Here is a 21429-nt window from a genome sequence, read left to right on the forward strand (position 1 = left end):
TACTAAGATTATGTGCACTACACATTATATCTGAAAATATTCTCTCCTGCCCCAATGTCTCCGCTCACTTATCATTATACATCACGGTGATCTGCTGTATACACCCCTCACCGCCAATATTTCCTTTCCTCTAGGTGGAGACTGCAAGAGCCTTCTAAGCAAAAGGGGTCGCTTTTCTGTCCCCTTGGCCCGCTTGTACTTTGCAGAAGCCATTCTTGCTGTAGAATATCTGCATAGCTATGGCATTGTGCACAGAGACCTGAAGCCGGAAAAGTAAGTGCCCCCTGTAGTATATTAAAGGTGGGAAAATTATCAATTCTTATCACACAGTCTGTGAGGCTACAACCATTCTTTATTTCTTTTTTTTCTTTAACAGCCTCCTGATAACATCTACTGGACACATCAAAGTGACCGATTTTGGGCTTTCAAAACTTGGTGTCATGATACCAGAAAGCAACACCTACAAGGAATTACGGGAGGACATCGCCAGAGAGTTCATGGTCCGTGAGGTCAGTGTCACTTACAAGAACGCAGCTTATTCTGTACAAATCCCATCACACTATTGTCTCTTCTCCACTTCCCTCCTTTTTCCACTGATATTTTATCTTCTGTAATTATATTTTTATGGAGAGAATTAATGGCTTCATCGATTTTCATCTCTATTTTCTGTTGGTTTCTAGTTCTGTGGCACCCCGTATTACATTGCACCAGAGATGCTCATGAAAGCGGGCTATGGAAGACCTGTAGACTGGTGGGCAATGGGGGTTATCCTATATCAAATCCTTGTTGGAACTTTACCATTTATAGGGGATTCCCCATGGACGTATTTTAGAAATGTTGTCTGTGGTAAGTAGAATAAAGCCATCATTGCTTTGATTGGTTACATCGGTTTAGTTATTTCCTTTGCTGTATCTTACAGTCCTATAAAGAGGTTTTATGTTCTGTAATTTTCTATATAACAGGAGACATAATTTGGACTTGTGATCCCGCTCCTCCCCCCGATGCTCAGAACATCATCACTGAGCTGCTCACAAAAAATCCTGCAGATAGACTTGGGACAGGTAAGATATAATAATATTTACTTATTACATCTAGGATATATTGTCCATGACGATCAGCTCTTCTCTATCTGTTTTTCCATCTCTAAGTCTCCATACTGTAACTTTCAGTCTATTTTCTTCATTCCGCTATGTCATTAGTTTAGATTACATTAAACTGTGAAGATACGGAGCCGTCTCTGACCATGTCTGCAAAACTTTTATTTTGTATTTTTCCAGAAGGAGCATTTCAGATCAAGGAACATCCATTCCTGAGGGACTTAGACTTTGACAATCTTCTAAGTCAGGAGCCGGAGTATGTTCCTCAGCTCGTGTCAGACGTGGACACCAGCGTCTTTCTCAGTAAGTAAAAGGAGACGTCACCTAAAATAAGCGGCTGTTTGTGTCGTCTTTACTAATATGTGACGATCGGTATCCATTAATATTAGTGATAAATGACGACTGTTATAATGACAATTTCTAATAACACTTCATTACCTTTATCTTGTAGATCACGGTGGTGTGGACATGGACATGGCCTCAGAGGATAAGGAAGACAATGAGAGCCCTGACTTCCTAAACTTTACATCATCTTCTCAAAGACTTTCAAAAGTATGTGATCAATAAGTCTAAAATATAGAAAAAAAGACCTCTAAAAGAAAAAAAAAGTATTTCATGTGTTATTTTTCTTCTTTCTCTTTAGCTTTGTACCACCACAACAAAGACGATGAACAACGATGACACCAAGTCCCCTCCAGAGTGCTCCCCAGAGAGTACCCCAGAGTGCATCACAGAGTGCTCCCCAGAGAGTACCCCAGAGTGCTCCCAAGAGAGTGCCCCAGAGTGCATCCCAGAGAGGACCCCAGAGTGCTCCCCAGAGAGTACCCCAGAGTGCATCCCAGAGACTATCCCAGAGTGCTCCCCAGAGAGTACCCCAGAGTGCATCACAGAGTGCTCCCCAGAGAGTACCCCAGAGTGCATCCCAGAAACTACCCCAGAGTGCTCCCCAGAGAGCACCCCAGAGTGCATCACAGAGTGCTCCCCAGAGAGTACCCCAGAGTGCTCCCAAGAGAGTGCCCCAGAGTGCATCCCAGAGAGGACCCCAGAGTGCATCCCAGAGAATACTCCAGAGTGCATCCCAGAGAGTACTCCAGAGTGTATGCAAGAGTGCTCCCAAAAGTGTACCCCACAGTGCTTCTCAGAGAGTATGCCAGAGTGCTCCCCAGAATGCTCCCCAGAGTGGTTACCAGGGTACATCCCAGAGAATACCCCAGAGTGCTCACCAAAGAGTACCCCAGCACCCAAAACAATCATCTCAAAAATGTGAGTAGATTATGGTTTTATTATTGGGAGATTCAAGCTAGGGGAGATGCAGTATTACATGACAGCCATTCCTGGTAGTTGTTTTCCTCCTCGCTCTATAAAAGGCAGTTTTGAGCAGGAGACCCCCCCCCCCCCCCCAATATGATTTTCTTCTGTCCTATTAGACCTTATAGTAGAAGTCCTAGGGAGACGTCCCATTTTATACTGCGTTTACTTGTAATTTACAAGATTTTCTTCTTCCAAACAGGCAGAAAGAATCTTCTCCTGCACCTGATAGAGACGATGCTATAACCAGCTTGTCATCCTCGTCCTCATTGTCAGGTATGTACAGGTCTACAGCACCAAACATGTGAATGTTGCAATCAAGTCTTAACAATTTCCACATGGTCTTCTATAATAGGTTTTTCTTTGTTATCCACGTTTCATTGATCACAATTTTGTAGCCCATAGGCCCAAACTGTATCTCTATTTCCCTAATTTTGTCCTGGAGTTATAAGAATATATCGTTACTAATTATTTTATTTTTTTTCCTTTCTGATCAGAAATTCCATCTCAGGAAGAAAGAAAATCTAAAATAAATCTGACTACAGAGGAACAAAAATCAGAAAAGAAAGAAAAGGGAAAAAAGAGACGAGGTAAGTGTGAGAATCATCTCCATGCGATGTCAGTCAGTGAGAAGAATCCATGTGGAGCAGATGTCATCTGTCAGTGATGGGATTGTCACATGTATGATGGCTGACAATGACCCCTGACCTCTGTATGATAAGACACTGCCGTACAGCCACAGTGACCGCACAGTAGTATCATGTAATCTGGAGTCCCGTCACTTATATTATACTTCTCTTCTCATAGGCAACATCTTCCGCCGGATCTTATCATCCTGCCGGCGTGGATTATCCAGGGCTGCTCGCGCATTTGCCTGTTGTTGCTGTTCCTCTACAACCATCTAGCGCCCTGAAGAACAGCAGATCCACCATCACTGCTGCACCTGTATAGAAGGACCTTCACCATCTACCTGTGTCCTTCTATTGTTACATCTGTACCCGGACATGTTTCGGTAACGCCTGTGTCACCAGGCTCCGCGGTATTCATACTGCTCGCCTGAATTGGCTTTAACTGATCACCCGGTATCTGACAATGGCTATCTTTACGACTATGATTTTGTCTATTGTTTTATAGAACAACTTATTGATAACATAAACAGGGAATATATAGTATGTAGTAGTGACCAATAGATTCCCACAAAAATAAACATAAATAGGAAATATATAGTATGTATTAGTGACAAATTGATTCACTTAAAAATAAATTTATATAAATATTTTTATGGTAATCGATTTGTAACTACTACATAATATATTCTCTATTTAATTTTATGGGAATCGATTTGTCACTGCTACTGTCTATTGTTTTATTCCTATTTTTTCCCCTCCCTCATTCCGTTATCCATTTTAAAAATAAATGAATTAATTATATATTTTATGTTACTGAGAGTTTTTTGTATCTGTAGCATCCAAGGATATGAGGTACTCGGTCCCGGGCAATGTCTCTCTTGGTTTTGTCACGGTGGTGGCCATTACCTGGTTCCGTACCCCGGGCCCTTTTTGTAATGGGGATATTTATAGGGGAGAATATGATAATGTTCACTTGTGACGCCACTTGCGGTGGTGCGGCTAAGTGTACGGAGCCGCCGCTGCAGAATGTCTCTACTGGGGCTGGTGGTATTGACACCTAGTATGGTAGTCCCTCCGCAAGTAAGGTTTTGCCCCAGAGGGTGTATGGTGTGGTGGGCGTCAGAAGAAGGGAGTCCACATAGGTGTTCAGTGCAACTGGTTTACTCACTGCTGGTAGATGTTGGGTGATTGCCTGAGGCCGGCTGGTTTCGCCTCCAGGTCTCCTTCGTCCCAGTGCCAGTTTGGTTCTCTGGTACCTTCTTCTCCTGCATCTGTCTCTAGTAAGTGGGTCCCTGTGGTATAGAACACTGGGGGTCCCCAATCTGTGGTTTGTCCATTTCTGTCCGCCTGACTGTAGCGTGAACCCTGTGGGGTTGGAGTCTCGGGTCCTGTCCTCGGTTCTCCCTTTGCTACTGAGTCTTCGGATTCTTTAGGGTCAACAAGGTCTGTGATGGTCCCCTTTGCTGTGCAGGTGTTAATAGGTCGGCTTTAAGCTCTTTCCTGTCCTAGGGTCCTGTACCCCATCAGTGTATAGTTCCTGGAGTACTCCACCGGCAACCACTTCTCCTGGGCACCAGGTAACTGTTAACCCGAGTCAGGACGTCACTTTGCTTCCACCTTTACACTCCTGCTGTCCGACACGCTCTAGGCGGCCATCCATTGTTCCCACCCTAGCTAAGTACCATTGTATGGGGGATTGTTGGGGAAAACTGGGATTACCTGGGTTTTTGTTGTTACCAGCACTGGGGTTCTGGGTCCCTAAGGGGGTAGGCCCTGCATCCTGGTGGGGATACAGAACCTTGTAGCACCCTGAAGGGTTCAGGGGCGTTACATATCCATCTAAGTGCACTTTGTATTTTGTTAATGCATAAGGCTATGTGCGCACTGAATGTTTTTCACGGCGTTTTTGCGCGTTTTTCGGGTGCGTTTTTGTGCATTTTTTGGCTCAAAACTGCTTGACTTTGCTTCCCCAGCAAAGTCTATGACTTTTCATTTTTGCTGTCCACACACACAAGTGTTTTTTAGCTGCGTTTTTGAGGTAAAAAAAAAAATGTACATGTCAATTCTTTCCTGCGTTTTACTGCATTTTTCACCCATGCAATGCTTTGGAAAAACGCAGCAAAACATGCGTTTACCGGTGCGCTTTTGTGCGTTTTTTGCAGCCAAAAACACACAAAAATGCAGCGTCAAAAAAAGCCGTGTGCGTACATAATCTAAATGATATATTAACACTTCTGTTTATTAAAGGAAATGAAGCAGCACAAGGTTCAAAAAAATAATAGTAGAAGCCAGCCCAGTACAACCCAATAACCACACCCCCTACAGATCATATAAAAGTAGACGGCGCACTGAGCAGAAGTATCAAAAGTGAGAATAAGCTTTTAATCAATCCATCTGCGCAATGACAACATTTCCAATCCACAGAGCCTTTGTCAAGCAATTTATATTTCACAACAGGCATCTATATAAAAATATAAGGATTAGCATAACCGCATGAAGCAACATCCGACATTTGTAATCAGAAGTCGTATGACATGCCCCACCAGGGCAAAGGCAAAGAGGAGGAAGAAGTGCCAAATAATGGAGAGGTGGGGGTCACCAAACAGCCAATTTATGGTAACAAAGATATACAATTTTTATTGGTACAAACACATACAATTGCAAAAATGCAGTCAAGTATCCATGAACAAAATTGTGTGATATAACAACCACTAAGACACATTAAAACCATTTAAAAACATACACACAACAATGGACGGTAATTCAAGCTGTATCCCACATTGTAATATATTGTAAAATATATATATATATATATATATATATATATATATATATATATATAAAAGTGGGGGGAGAGAGAGAATTCACACAACAAGCAGATAGATAAGCCGGTTTATATGTCGCAGGCGGGGAGGAGGGTGTCAGCACACTACGCTCACCCCTTCTGCTCGGGTCCGGCGGCCGCTGCTCAGTGGTGGCTCGAGCTGTAGGCCGGATCCCGGGGGTTTCTCGAGCGGCACTCCTCGCCCGTGAGTGAAAGGGGTTGGTTGGGTGTGGGGATTGTTTATAGTCCGTGACGCCACCCACGGTTGTGGTGATTTCACCACCGCTGCTCAATACGGGGATCCCGGGGATGGTGATGCGGAGCAGCCAGGTGTTGTGTTGCCCCTCCGTGGGTAGGGGTTGGTGATCCCGGGGCCCGGTGACGGTTTGGGAGGTGCAGGGCCTGGTGGGCGCAGGGACGCGGGGGCAGCGCTGTGCCTTGCGGCACTGTGGTACTCACTCAGCCTGAGACGTTGACACAGTTTGTACGGTAAACCAAACGGCTGGTAAAACGGTCCCACGGACGGCTGCAATTGGTCTCCCAGTAGGTGACGGTGATGTCCCTCTTCCTTGCACCTTTGTGTACTTGTTGGTTGCGATGGGTCCCCACCGGTAACCCGCTCCCCAGCTTCAAGCTGGGCCGGAGGAGCTCTACTCTTTGCCCGCAGGCGCTGGCCCTCAGAAACTGGTGCCCTGGCGGTGACGGTGTCTCTGTTGTACAGGTTGGGCTGTTGCCTTCACTCGGGACTTGATTGTTGGGGGATCTACGTCCCCTTCACTGACGGATTCGGCAATTTACGGCGACTCCAAGCCTTGCCGGGGTCCGAGAGGCCCCTGCCCTGGTGCTGACTGTCCTTCGGAACACTGCTCCAGACCACCGGGCACACAGCCTACGGGGTCCTTCCAGGAACTTCCAAACGGTCCCCCTCCAGACAGTCACCGCCGTTGCTGACCTTGCTGACCTGCCCTGCACTTAGCTGGACTCTTCAGGCTTTACACACTCTTGCTGTTCTGTCACCACTCTTGCTTTCCTCCTTTACTACCTTACTCCGCTTCTACTTTCACTTCATTAGCTCATCTTAGCTCTTTACTCCTTCACTCCCCTAACTGTTCTGCCTGGTACTTCCCGCCTCCAGAGCTGTGTTCTCCTCGGTGGGCGGAGCCAACCGCCTGGCCCACCCCCTGGTGTGAATCATCAGTCTCTGGAGGAAGGCAACAAGGATTTTTGGTTAGCTTAGATGTTCCTACCTGGGATGTAGGGTGTGGTGGTGTGTGACCTGTGTCCCCTGGCTTGCCCAGGGCGACACATTCCCCCTTAGCAAAATGCAGACCGTCCGCGGGCTGCCGTCCAACACCGGATTTATTTTTCTGCAAAAAGGGATAACAAGGTAAAATAACACATAAATACATTTTCAATAACTCTTCCCAAAACGGGAGGCACATTTACTTTAACATTGCATAACGGTTTACGGTTACGGTTTGCGCTCTCTCCCACCCAAGCAACCTGGCCCTGATGCTACCCCTAAAACCCAGGCAGCACCCCTTGACCCACAGTCCAGCACACGGTACCCGAGCGGGATCTGTCCTTCCCTCCAGAGGGTAGCCACCGGTTCCTTTGGTGGCTGGGCCCCAGCCTGCTCTGCTCAGGGCCCTCCCTCCAACCTGCCTCTCCGGAGGCGGCCTGCGGAAACGGTAACGGCAAACAACATATTTACAAGCCACTTAATGTTTGTGGGTGCCCTACAAGTTCACGGGCTTGTCCATGGATAGTTCCCATGCTAAATAACTTTTTAAACGGTCCCCACGGGGACAACGGTGCCGGCTCCAGCCGGTTCAATCACAAAGGCAAATCAGGTTACTGTTCGGTAATCATTTTCATCATTGGCAGAACTTTCAAACTTTTAAACAAACAAACACTCTTTACATTCCCTGACCCCTTGTACTCACAGAACGGTCTCCCTGTACCTAAGTGGAGGTCTACCTAGGTTGGAACGGGTGGACCTTCGGAGACCGGTGTCAGTGGTGCTAGACAGTGGGGTAGAGGGAACAATCGGCTCCTCCTCCCGGCTATAGTGTGGGGCAGGCGGAGGCGTAGGGGAGCTAGGTACAGGTTCATCCCTGGGCACTGGCACTGGTTCTGGCTCACGGTTAACCGCTTCCACTACTTCTTCATCCACGGGTTGTGGGAACAGTATCACTGGAAGAATCACCGCGCCGTTCTGTGTAGGCCAGTTTGCTGGGAAGTCACCCATTACCGTGTGGATTACCTCTGCTGCCTTCTCCGCTGGTGGAGGAACCGGTACTTCAGCCTCTGCCTTCAACGCTGGGGGGCACCTTTTTAGATGGTCCCGGGAAACTGTGGCCAGGGTGCCCCCTTGGTCACGACTGATCTGGTAGGCCTTCCCATCTTCCCATTCTGTGGGTTGTATGACGTAAGGGACTTGCTCCCACTGATCATCCAGCTTGTGGGCCTTCCTCTTCCGTTTCAACACTACATCTCCTGGCTGGAAAGGACCCGCGGACGCCTTCTGATTGAACCGGTGCTCCTGCTGTTCTCGACTTCGACTGAGGTTTTTCTCCACATACTCCTGGATTTGCCGGTATTGTGTTCTCCTCCGACTTTCCCACTCCGCCGTCAAAGGGAGTGCTTCTGGGGCCTCCAACCCCATCTCCAGGTCCACCGGCAGGCGGCCAGGCCGAGCCCTCATCAGATACGCTGGGGTGCACTTCGTCGAGCTAGAGGGGATATTATTGTACATGTCGACCAAGTCGGGTAACTTTTCCGGCCACAGGTTCCGTTCTTCCAGCGGTAGCGTCTTGAGAAGCCCCAGGACCAAGTGGTTCATCTTCTCGCACATGCCGTTGGTTTGGGCGTGGTACGGAGTGGTACGGATTTTCTTGCAGCCGTACAACTGGCAGAATTCGTGGAACACCTCTGCTTCAAAGGCCGGGCCTTGGTCAGTCAGCACCTTTTCGGGGTACCCATGAGGTCGGCAAAAATAAGCCTGGAACGCTCGAGCAGCAGTTCGACCAGTCAGGTCCTTAACGAGGACTACCACCATAAATCTTGAGTAGTGGTCTACAATGGTCAATGCGTAGGTGTACCCACTTCGGCTAGGGGTGAGCTTGACATGGTCTAGGGCGACCAACTCCAGCGGCTGATGGGTGACTATTGGATGTAAGGGTGCCCTCTGGCTAGTCTCGTCCTTTCTCCTCAGCGTACAAGGACCGCACTCTCAGCACCAGGCTTCCACTGATTCACGCATCCCACTCCAATAGAACCGCTCCCTCAACAGCATCTCCAGCTTCTTCCACCCGAAGTGGCCAGCACCATCATGGTATGCCCGCAGGACAGTAGCGACGTCAGCTTGAGGAATGACCAACTGGCATATTTTCTCATGGGTCTTCGGGTTGATCAGCTCACGGTACAGCCTCCCTTGGTGTAGGTAAAGCCGTTTCCGTTCCTTCCACAAGCGTTGGGCTTCGGCTGGGGCGGCAGGGTCTATTCCCGTAGCACCTTGTTCCACCAGAGTCTTGACAAGGCGAACAGCCGGCGCTTGGTCCTGAGCTTCCTGCCACTCTTGACTGGGCCGTGGGTCCAGATCCACTCGTTGTTGATGTACTTGTACCCTCTCAGTAGGCGGCTGGTGAAACGCAGGCAACTCAATCTCCTCGAGGTCGTCATCCTCGCACCCTTCTTCTGACAAATGGGGCATTCGGGAGAGTGCATCCGCATTTATGTTGACGCGACCGGCTCGGTACTTTATGGTGAAATCATAGTTGGCTAGCCGGGCTACCCACCGCTGCTCCAACGCGCCCAACTTGGCCGTGTTCAGGTGAGTCAGCGGATTGTTGTCCGTAAACGCGGTGAATGTTGCTGCCGCCAAGTAGTGGTGGAACCGCTCCGTGATAGCCCACACCAACGCCAATAGCTCGAGCTTGAAGGAGCTATAGTTCTCAGGGTTCCTTTCAGTCGGCCGGAGTTTTCGGCTAGCATAGGCAATCACCTTCTCCTTTCCATCCTGGACCTGGGATAGGACCGCTCCTAGCCCCACGTTACTAGCGTCCGTGTGGAGGATGAACGGGCGCCCATAATCAGGGTACGCCAGGACCTCTTCTCCGGTCAAGGCCGCCTTCAACTGACAAAAGGACTCTTCATGCTTGTCCTCCCACGACAGTGGGGCTCCAATGGGTCTACCACCTTTGGTCTGTCCCACGAGGAGGTCTTGCATGGGGGCAGCCATCTTCGTATACCCCTTTATGAAGCGCCGATAGTACCCCACCAGACCCAGAAACTGCCTTACTTCCCTTACTGTAGTTGGTCTCGGCCAGCTCTGGATGGCAGTAATCTTCTCAGGGTCGGGGGCGACACCATCCGCACTCACCACATGCCCTAGATACTGCACCCTGGGTTTCAGCAGGTGGCATTTAGAGGGCTTCAATTTCATCCCGTACTTGGCAAGGGACGCGAACACCTCGGCCAGGTGCTCCAGATGGGCCTCATACGTCTGGGAATAAACAATCACATCATCCAAGTACAGCAGGACGGTCTCGAAGTTTAAATGTCCCAGACAGCACTCCATCAGCCGTTGGAAGGTTCCGGGGGCATTGCACAGCCCAAACGGCATGCTATTGAATTCGCAAAGCCCCATCGGGGTGGTGAAGGCGGTCTTCTCCCGGTGCTCTGGGGCCACGGCCACTTGCCAGTATCCGCTGGTGAGGTCAAGGGTCGAGAAGTAGTTTGCAGTTCTCAGTGCAGCCAAAGACTCTTCAATACGAGGTAATGGATAGGCATCTTTATGGGTTATCTGGTTGATCTTCCGGTAGTCCACACACATCCGCATGGTACCATCCTTCTTCTTGACCAGTACCAACGGAGCGGCCCAGGGACTACAGCTGTCCCGAATAACCCCTGCCTCCTTCATATTCCTCAACATATCCTTGGCACACTGGTAATGTGCAGGGGGAATAGGTCTATACCTCTCTTTGATAGGGGGATGTTCACCGGTGGGGATGTGGTGTTGGACCCCCTTGATCTGCCCAAAGTCTAGGGGGTGCTTACTAAAAACCTGTTCGTACTCCTGTACCACCCTGTATACCCCTGCCCTGTGATGTGTAGGGGTATCATCAGTGCCTACATGTAGCTGTTGATGCCACTCCTTTGTCTCCCCCTGGGGTGGGGAAGTGCCGGTGGTAGGTGGGAGTGTGGATGGACTGGCTTCATGGATAGTGTGAGGGTCCAGGGTGAGCAGCTTGGCAATGGTGGCATACCGGGGAAGCCTGACTTCTTCCTCCCCACAGTTCAGCACTCTCACAGGCACTCTCCCTTTCTTCACATCCACCACCCCTCGGGCGGCCATTACAGTGGGCCAGTGCTCGGAAGGCATGGGCTCCATCATCGCAGGGTAGTCACGCCCCTGAGGCCCTACTGCTGCCCTACACCAGATCATCATCTCACTCCTAGGGGGCACAGTCAATGGAGCAACATCCATCACTCTCACTCCACCAATCTCCCCTCCTGTTGAGCTTACATGCTGGCGGTACATCAGGGCTCGGATCTCACGCTGCACAGCCCTCTGCCGGCTCCCTGCCGCTGTGGCGGCTAGCTGTTGTAATAGGGTTAACACATCAGCCATGCAGTGCTCCATCACATTGGTTCCCAGCACTATTTTCGGGTTATGATCACTGGGCTCATTCATGATCACAATCATACCCTGGTGTTGCAGTTCGGCTTGCCCCACTGTCATAGCCACTTGTTTATACCCCACCTGGATCAATGGGAGTCCATTAGCGGCAATCAATGTTATACTATTGTCTGGGGGCGCCAGTTCGTCTACGGCCCAATACCGCTGGTAAAACGTGTACGGTATGGTAGTTACCTGTGATCCAGTGTCCAAGAGAGCCATCACTGGTATGCCGTCCACAGCCACGGGGATGATAGGGCGGGCCCCGATATATCGGTCCCGCCAGTCCGGGGGGCCACGATGTTCTACTCCTGAGGATTGGCCCGGGGCCCCAGGGGTTGCTCGTTTAACGGGCACTGTCGGTAGTAATGACCCGGCTTACGGCACTTGTAGCATATTGGGGGTCTGCTCCGCGGGTTGTTAGCACTTTTCCACTGCATCCAGGGAACATCCTCGGGACTGTCAGCAAGCTGTATCTGCGCCGGAGGCTGAGGTCTGGTCAGAGGTTGTAGTGCAGCCAGGATTTTGGCAAGGTCTCCGTCCATGCGACGGACCTGGGCTGCCAGTTCTTCCACTGTGCTGCTCGGGGCTGCAGGTGTTGGAGAGGTTGATTTGGCTGAGGCCGCCACAACGGGAGCCGTCTCGACGGGCCACGGGGCGGGTTCCAGAACTTCGGTGGCTGGGGGCTGTAGTGCTTTAATGGCCCGCTCCTTTAACACAGCAAAGTCCACATCAGGGTGTACCAGGGCCCACAGCCGGAGTTGTTTACGATCCTCAGGGGACCTCATCCCCTGCGCAAATTGCTCCACTAACATCTTGTTGCTATCCGCCTCATTAATAGGGTTCGCCCGCTTCAGCGTGCGGAGGGCGGTCTGCAGACGTAGAGCATAGTCCCGAATGCTATCCCCAGCTCGTTGCCGGAACTGGTAAAACTGCATCCTCAGCTCAGCTTCAGTCCGGGTCTCGAAGGCAGTCTGTAGCTTCTCAAAGATGGTGGCTACAGAGAGCCGGTCCCCCTCGGCCCAGGTCTACGCTTCCTGCTCCGCCGCACCGGTTAACTGGCCTAGCACTATCGCTGCACGTTGCTTATCAGTCAGGGGGTACAGCTCTAGCAACGGGTTAAGCTTTTTCCGGAAGGCCTGTAGGGCATCCGGTTTCCCGTCATACTGCGGTAGCCAGGCAGCTCCGGGCGCATAGGGCAAGGAGAACGGCATGACCTGAGCGAGCGTGGGGGCCGTGGCACCTCCCGCCGGTACGGCCGGGACCTGGGCAGGTCCATTCCCATCCGCGGGTGCCGCTGCGGCTGCGACCACCGCTCCTCCAGCGGCTCCGTCGGGCGCAGACATCTTGTTTCCGTCCCCCTTAGCTCTTTCCGGCCCCTCCTCTCTCGGGGCGGGGTTTTGGCCTTCGCGCCTCTACTGCTTGAGAAGACGCTCGAGCGGGAACTTTTCGCGCCAAAGATGGCGGCTTCTGAAATTTTTCTGCCGGATACCTCCGGCGGTAACAAGGCGCACCTCTACCAAACGGCAGAGCGGTAAGATCCTGTTCGTGACGCCAAGTTGTCGCGGGCGGGGAGGAGGGTGTCAGCACACTACGCTCACCCCTTCTGCTCGGGTCCGGCGGCCGCTGCTCAGTGGTGGCTCGAGCTGTAGGCCGGATCCCGGGTGTTTCTCGAGCGGCACTCCTCGCCCGTGAGTGAAAGGGGTTGGTTGGGTGTGGGGACTGTTTATAGTCCGTGACGCCACCCACGGTTGTGGTGATTTCACCACCGCTGCTCAATACGGGGATCCCGGGGATGGTGATGCGGAGCAGCCAGGTGTTGTGTTGCCCCTCCGTGGGTAGGGGTTGGTGATCCCGGGGCCCGGTGACGGTTTGGGAGGTGCAGGGCCTGGTGGGCGCAGGGACGCGGGGGCAGCGCTGTGCCTTGCGGCACTGTGGTACTCACTCAGCCTGAGACGTTGACACAGTTTGTACGGTAAACCAAACGGCTGGTAAAACGGTCCCACGGACGGCTGCAATTGGTCTCCCAGTAGGTGACGGTGATGTCCCTCTTCCTTGCACCTTTGTGTACTTGTTGGTTGCGATGGGTCCCCACCGGTAACCCGCTCCCCAGCTTCAAGCTGGGCCGGAGGAGCTCTACTCTTTGCCCGCAGGCGCTGGCCCTCAGAAACTGGTGCCCTGGCGGTGACGGTGTCTCTGTTGTACAGGTTGGGCTGTTGCCTTCACTCGGGACTTGATTGTTGGGGGATCTACGTCCCCTTCACTGACGGATTCGGCAATTTACGGCGACTCCAAGCCTTGCCGGGGTCCGAGAGGCCCCTGCCCTGGTGCTGACTGTCCTTCGGAACACTGCTCCAGACCACCGGGCACACAGCCTACGGGGTCCTTCCAGGAACTTCCAAACGGTCCCCCTCCAGACAGTCACCGCCGTTGCTGACCTTGCTGACCTGCCCTGCACTTAGCTGGACTCTTCAGGCTTTACACACTCTTGCTGTTCTGTCACCACTCTTGCTTTCCTCCTTTACTACCTTATTCCGCTTCTACTTTCACTTCCTTAGCTCATCTTAGCTCTTTACTCCTTCACTCCCCTAACTGTTCTGCCTGGTACTTCCCGCCTCCAGAGCTGTGTTCTCCTCGGTGGGCGGAGCCAACCGCCTGGCCCACCCCCTGGTGTGAATCATCAGTCTCTGGAGGAAGGCAACAAGGATTTTTGGTTAGCTTAGATGTTCCTACCTGGGATGTAGGGTGTGGTGGTGTGTGACCTGTGTCCCCTGACTTGCCCAGGGCGACACATATATGTATGTGTCGCGGGCGGGGAGGGGGCGCTGCGCTCACCACGCTCGGGTCCGGCGCTGCTGCTACTTGCTGCTGCTGCTCGGTGGCTCGAGCGGTGGGCCGGATCCGGGGACTCGAGCGGCGCTCCTCGCCCATGAGTGAAAGGGGATGGTGTTTGGGGTTTGGGAAGTCGGTCCGTGACGCAACCCACGGTTCGTGGTGAGGTTGAGACACCACCGCTGCTCTGGACGGGCATCCCGGGAGCGATGACAGGGAGGAGCCGAGATGTTTCTCTCCCCTCCGTGGGTAGGGGGGTTTGGTGGTCCCGGGACCCGGTGAGGTGGCTGGAATGTGAATGGCATGGTTTGGTGAGGTGCAGGGTCGCGGGGGCAGCGCAGTGCCTGACGGCACGATGGTACTCACTCAGCCAATAACGTAGACGGAGTCTCTGGTAAAACAAACGGCTGAATGGATGGGTCCCGCAGGCGGCTGCGGTGGTCACTGCCTTTCCCTGCACCTGTAAAATTCCTTCGGATCCGATGGCTTCCCACCGGTAACCCGCTCCCCAGCTTGGATGGGCGCCGGAGGAGCTCCTTTTGCCCGCAGGCTCTGGCCCTGGGAATTGTAGCCTTGGCGGTGACTGTATTTCCCTTCTCTGGTTGAGCGGTTAACTTCAATCGGGTCTTTGTTGCTGGGAAACCCCGGAGGTTCCCGTTGCTAACGGATTTGACCGGTTTAACGGCGACTCCAAGCCTGGTCGGGGTCAGTAGGCCCTGCCGAATGGTGCTGGCTTCTCTTCGCTCCCCGGTTCGGTTCCGCGTCGATCGGCCTCTCCTGCAGACGGTCACCACCGTCTGCCAAACTTACTCTCGGTGCCCGGGCCACGTACCCGGACACGGTCAGTCTGCTCCACTACCACGTCACTCCTCTCCTTCCACTTTCCATCACTCTACTCAACTCACTTCCTTTCCCGCCTCCAGGACTGTGAACTCCTCAGTGGGTGGGGCCAACCGCCTGGCTCCACCCCACCTGGTGTGGACATCAGCCCCTGGAGGGAGGCAACAAGGATTTGTTGTGTGACTGATGTGCCTAACCGGGGTGTGGGGTGTGTTGTTGCAGTACCTGTAACGACATGGCTTGTCCAGGGCGCCACATATGAAATGCCTGTACAAGAAAAAAAGAGTAAAGGGTGCTTTACACGCTGCGAGATCGCTAATGTGACGCCCTGGACTAGCCAGGTAGTCACAAACACAACATCACACACACCCCCGCCCCTGGATAGTCTACATCAGTCGAACAAAATCCTTGTTGCCTCCTCCAGGGTCTGATGTCCACACCAGGTGGGGCGGAGCCAGGCGGTTGGCCCCACCCACCGAGGAGTTCACAGGCCTGGAGGCGGGAAAAGTGACAGATTCGAGTTGGAGTTGAAAGTGAGAGGACAGAAACTGTTAGTGTCTGGGTAGGAGCCCAGGCACTGTCAGCAAGGTCGGCAGATGGTGGTGGCCGTCTGCAGGAGGTGGTGCAAGTCAGCGGAACCGTAGGACCGGGAACGGGCGGTGGCCCGCCGGTACCGAACCGGGGAGCAGATCTGTACCAAGCACAAAGACAGGGCCATCAAACCCCGACCAGGCTAGGAGCCGCCAACAACGGTCAAATCCGAGAGTGACTGGAACCCCAGGGGTTCCCTAACACCCAAGACCCGACAGAAGGCAACCGTCCACACAGTGAGGATAAAAAGCCACCGCCATAGGCTAGATATCCAAGGGCCAGCGCCTGCTGGCAAAACGGGCTCCTTCAGTACATACACGCTGGGGAGCGGACTACCGTTGGGAAACCATCAGAGTCAATACATTCTACAGAGGTGCAGGGAAAGACAGCCACCATCAACCTGTCCGGGGAGAGCAAAAACACTGCAGCCGGCTGCGGGACCCGTCCATCCAGCCGTTTGGTTTACCAGAGACTCTGTGAATCTGTGCCTGAGTGAGTACAACAGTGCGCCGCGCTGCCTCCGCAACCCTGCACCCCAGCTACCCTGCCTCCTCGTTCCACCACCGGGCCCCGGGATCACCAACCCCTACCAATGGAGGGGGAACCAACATCCTAGCTGCTTCCTGCCATCGCTCCCAGGATCCCCGTCACCAGCAGCGGTGCTGCCCATTATCACCACGACCCATGGGTGGCGTCACGAACTATCTCCCCAAACAAACCACCCCCTTTTCACTCGTGGGCGAGGAGCGCTGCTCGAGTCCCTGGGTCCGGCCCACCGCTCGAGCCACCGAGCAGCAGCAGTTCCGGACCCGAGCGTAGCGAGCACGGCCCCTCCGCCTGCGACACTAGCGATTGCTAGAGATGTCGTGCGAGATAGCACCCGCCCCCTTCGTACATGCGGCATTTGGTGCTCACTGCCGTAGCGAACATTATCGCTACGGCAGCGTCACACGCACATACCTTGTCAGCGACGTCGCTGTGACTGCCGAACAATCCCTCCCTCAAGGGGGAGGTGTGTTCGGCGTCATAGCGACGTTACTGCGGCGTCACTAAGAGGCCAGACAAAAGAAGTGGAGGGGCGGAGATGAGCGGGACGTAACATCCCGCCCACCTCCTTCCTTCTGCATTGCCGGTGGACACAGGTAAGGAGAGGTTCGTCGCTCCTGCGGTGTCACACATAGCTATGTGTGCTGCCGCAGGAACGAGGAACAACATCGTACCTGCTGCAGCAACGATATTAAGGAAATGAGCGACGTGTCAACGAGCAATGTTTTTTCACGTTTTTGTGTTCATTGATCGTCGCTCATTGGTGTCACACGCTGCAATGTCGGTAACGGCGCCCGATGTGCGTCACTAACAACGTGACCCCAACGATTTATCGTTACCGATGTCGCAGCATGTAAAGCACCCTTAAGGCCATAAATGGCACACAAAATTGAATAAACAGTATGTCCACAAGAGTTTCTCAGCTAATATCCCAAACCGCAGGACATATAGGAAGCAACAGTATGGGCTGAATCAAGAGAACCAGATTATAATAGCTTCAATGCAAAGGCAGATCACGCAGCTTAGAAACCAAGTTCCCGGTTAAATACCATCAGGTGCTGCATGAAAGAACTAATTATCCCCAAGGTCATATTACCGGACCATAGCCCCACGCGAATCGTCACTCAAGTTGACTTCCTCAAGGGCAAAAGAGCGAAGTGTGGGTAAGCAAACACAGCGGTTATTTAGATCATGATTCATGAGCCATCAGGAACGTACTCTACACCTGTGTGGCAGGCAGTCAAATTCTCATGCTGTTGTTCCTAGAATACTTTCGATAACGTCAAATATTAGCGCATGCGCAACGGTCACAGAAATCTCAAAGGCCACGGCGCACGCGCCGTCGCCAAGTTATACTAGTGAGTAGACGATTTATGCGTATGCGCAAGTTACGTAGACGTTTTAGGAAGCGCGTATCCTAAGTAAAAAGCGTAGCGCATGTGCAATTGAGTTGTAGGAAAAAGAATCCAAGGTTAAAGCCACAGCATATTACGGTGTAGTCGAAAAATACATGCTATCAATTTAAACACATTTCATTCATATATAAGAGGCAGTCGCAGTAGCGGCTAAGTAAGCAATTAGATTGATAAGCATATCTTACATGCAGAACATGCAACATCTGATAAGGAGTGAGTCTCGTTAGTTGTAAAACATAGTTGGAATCAGACCATAAAGACATATTTAGTTCAAATGTGGCGCCCTGGACAAGCCAGGTCGTCACAGGTACTGCAACAACACACCCCGAGATAGGCACGTCAGTCACACACAAATCCTTGTTGCCTCCCTCCAGGGGCTGATGTCCACACTGGGTGGGGTGGAGCCAGGCGGTTGGCCCCACCCATCGAGGAGTTCACAGTCCTGGGGGCGGGAAAGGAAGTCAGATCAGTTAGGGAGAGTGGCAGTTGAGGAGCAGACTGACCGTGTCCGGGTATGTGGCTTGGGCACATAGAGCAAGGTTGGCAGACGGTGGCGGCTGTCTGCAGGAGAGGCCGATCGACGCGGAACCGTAGGACCGGGGTCGGGCGGTGGCCCGCCGGTACCGAAACGGGGAGCGAAGAGAAGCCAGCACAATCCGGCAGGGCCTACAGACCCCGACCAGGCTTGGAGTCGCCGGAGTGGCCTATTGGAGCTAACCGTAAGGACCGTGGATGGGCGGTGGCCCGGCGGTACCGAACCGGTACGCAAAGAGAAGCCAGCACCATCCGGCAGGGGCTTACGGACCCCGGCAAGGCTAGGAGTCGCCGTGAATTTGCCAAATCCGTTAGCGAAGGGAACCTCCTGGGTTTCCCAGCAGCCAAGTCCCGACAGAAGGCAACCGTCCAACCGAGAGAGGGAAACACAGTCACCGCCAAGGCTAAAGTTCCCAGGGCCAGAGCCTGCGGGCAAAAGGGGCTCCTTCAGCACCCATTCAAGCTGGGGAGTGGGTTACCGGTGGGAACCCATTGGAACCGTTACACGACATAGGTGCAGGGAAAGGCAGTCACCATCAACCTGCGGGAGAAACAACACCGCAGCCGTCTGTGGGACCCGTCCATCCAGCCGTGTGTTTTACCGAGAACTGTGTCCTCATCATTGGCTGAGTGAGTACCACCGTGCCGTGCGGCACAGTGCTGCCCCCGCGACCCTGGACCTTACCAGGCCCTGTAACCCGCCTGCCATCCATCCCTACCCCCATCACCGGGCCCCGGGACAACCAACCCCCCTACCCACGGAGGGGAGAACTACCATCCAGGCTGCTCCCTGTCATCGCTCCTGGGATCCCCGTCCAGAGCAGCGGTGGTGTCACCAAACTCACCACAACCGTGGGTGGCGTTGTGGCGCCCCTGACCTGGTCAGGCACCACTGAGTACTGCACCCATGCTGGGGACAGTACAATACAGGTAATCCAGAAGGCTGACAGGGGTGTGGAACACAGGCGCATAGTGATCAGGTCTCACACATGTACCTTTGAGAGGACCCCTGGGGATCCCAGGAGGGGGCAAGCCTTCACCTTCACTGGAATAGTGGAGGGGGTAGAGCCTCCATCTCCTCTCAAGGGGTGTGGTGGAGAGTCTGGTTGCTAGGTGGCGTAGGCAAGAACAGGAGAGGAGGGGCAGTGAGCCAGTTCAGTGTAGAGTCCAGGGAGCTCGAGTGAGGAGCAGATCCCTGGAGCTGTGCAATCTGACAGCGTCCGCGCAGTGACTACAGACGGGGGAGAACGGTCAACTAGGAGTGCTGCCTGAAAGCCAGCTTCAGCTAGAGAGTGCAACGGAGTGGGAAGTAAGGAGACTGCTAGAGAGCACCAGGCCCAACCGGGCGGCAGATCCCGAAGCGAGGATAGATTCACCTTTCCCTGCTAAACCTGCCGGTGTGGGGCTCTTACAGCCCACACCACAACAACCAAAAGCCGCAGCCACGTAACCGCAAGTTAGGGCCCATAGGTCATAGGAGGCAAGAAGCTGGAGTGGCCTGGTCCAGGGAACAAGCACACGGCAAAACAACAAGGGGAGAGAGGCTTGGAGCATCTTCCCTGGGTGACCCCCATAGGGACTCAAAGTCGGGGTTACCCCAAACCACCAAGGGCTAAGGAAGGCGAGTCAGTAGTCACCCTCATAAAGTCAGCCTGAAGGATACCTGGTTCCTACCTGGTTCATCTCAGCTACGCCCGGGTTACTCACCCTGCCACCTGAAGTGAGTAAAAACCCTGAAAGACATCCTGCCTGTGTGGTCATTCTGCGACTTGTGGTACTACGCACCTACACTGGACCCTGGGGCATGCCTCACTCTCAGGAGGCTACTACATCTAACTGCACATACCATCAGCCCCAGGCACCCCTAACCTGCAGTGGCGGTCCCCACTGACCGCAATACTGAGAGTGGCGTCACGATCAAAACAAGAAGATTTCCTACCAGTGACGGAGATCCAGCAACGTGGAGTCCCTGAAGGTAATGCACCGACACTGACACTGCACCTGCGGGGCTTCACATCTGGCGTCACGAACAGGATAAGGACTAGACCTGTTGAGACAGGTGACCATGTGCCTGGGCGGTCCGCTTGAAAAATTGGAAGCGCCGCCATATTGCCACCATGAAAAGCGCGCTGAAAAACAACAGCAGCCCGCGCTGGAAGAAGTTACCGCCCACGAAGAGGTGTGGCTACCCAGAGATCCCCTGCAGAGTTCTGACCTTGCCAGCTATGAGAGTGGAAGCGTCGAGAAACGGCGGAACAGAAAGGGAGCCACAAGCCTGCTGCTGGGAGTGGAGCTGCTGAAAGAAGCAGAGCAAAAACTGAACAGCCTGTTATCAGAGGCAACGGCGAGTCCACAGCTGGAGAGTCGTGCAGAAGACGGCGCAGAAGAAATGGCGTCTGACCGCAGGAACCCAGAACCAGGCTCCGCTGCCTGGTGGTATCGGGAGCTGGCCCAGTTCTGTGACCGACTGGAGACCCGGGTCATAGAGCAGATCAGAGAAGAACGCACGGAGCTCCTGGAGATGGCTGCGGCGGTACGGACCTACGAGGAGGGAGCCGCGCGACGCCTGCCAGACCGAGCGGCGACGACGCAGACCCCGATGCTGCCAACGATGGGTGAGTCGAGTGATGCCCCGGCTAGCGCAAGTGCCCCGACCCCTACTGCCACGCCCGCGGTCCCTGAAGAGGCGCCCGGCGCGGCGACGCTGGACCAGGCCGCAGCCACGCTAGAAGCGGCCCGCCAAATCCAGGCCGCCGCAGCCATGCCCCACCTGTCCCGCAGGGCTCCGACCACCACGGCAGTGCTCATCCGTGCTGCAGGTGTGACGCTGACCCAGGCTGCCACCCTGCTGAACCCGGTCCGCCAAGACCCCAACGCAGCAGCGACGCTCGTCCGCGCCGCAAGTGATATGCTGAACCAGGCCGCAGCCCCGCCGGGTGCGGCCCGCCAAGCCCCGATCACTGCAGCGACGCCCAGCTCAGCCTGCACAGAGCCCTCTATAACAGCGACGCTGATCCAGGCCGCCGCCATGCCAGGCGCGGCCCGCCAAGACCAGGCCGCCGCCATGATAGGCGCGGCCCGCCAAGGCCAGGCCGCCGCAGCGATGCCCTGCCCGGCCCGCACAGACCAG

At 53.7% G+C, this 21429-nt stretch overlaps 1 protein-coding gene across 1 annotated transcript; it reads left to right on the plus strand.

Moving 5' to 3' along the window:
* The first annotated feature begins 1570 nt into the window (after positions 1-1570).
* Positions 1571-3617, plus strand: LOC142289739 (uncharacterized). Its single transcript, XM_075333664.1, has 5 exons — positions 1571-1649; positions 1741-2360; positions 2608-2681; positions 2903-2995; positions 3213-3617. Exons 1-5 carry the CDS (start codon positions 1572-1574, stop codon positions 3308-3310), a joined length of 963 nt encoding a protein of 320 aa, XP_075189779.1. The 5' UTR covers position 1571; the 3' UTR covers positions 3311-3617.
* The last annotated feature ends 17812 nt before the right edge of the window (positions 3618-21429 follow it).

Source organism: Anomaloglossus baeobatrachus, chromosome 1 (genome assembly GCF_048569485.1).
Source record: "Anomaloglossus baeobatrachus isolate aAnoBae1 chromosome 1, aAnoBae1.hap1, whole genome shotgun sequence".
Taxonomy (NCBI): Eukaryota; Metazoa; Chordata; class Amphibia; order Anura; family Aromobatidae; genus Anomaloglossus; species Anomaloglossus baeobatrachus.

What these genes read in the sequence shown, in the direction of transcription:
- LOC142289739 (XM_075333664.1), top strand. Translation starts at nt 1,572, where the DNA reads ATGGCCTCAGAGGATAAGGAAGACAATGAGAGCCCTGACTTCCTAAAC. An exon ending in CTTCTCAAAGACTTTCAAAA is followed by an intron (nt 1,650 to 1,740) that starts GTATGTGATCAA and finishes CTTTCTCTTTAG; the next exon opens with CTTTGTACCACCACAACAAA. An exon ending in ATCCTCGTCCTCATTGTCAG is followed by an intron (nt 2,682 to 2,902) that starts GTATGTACAGGT and finishes CTTTCTGATCAG; the next exon opens with AAATTCCATCTCAGGAAGAA.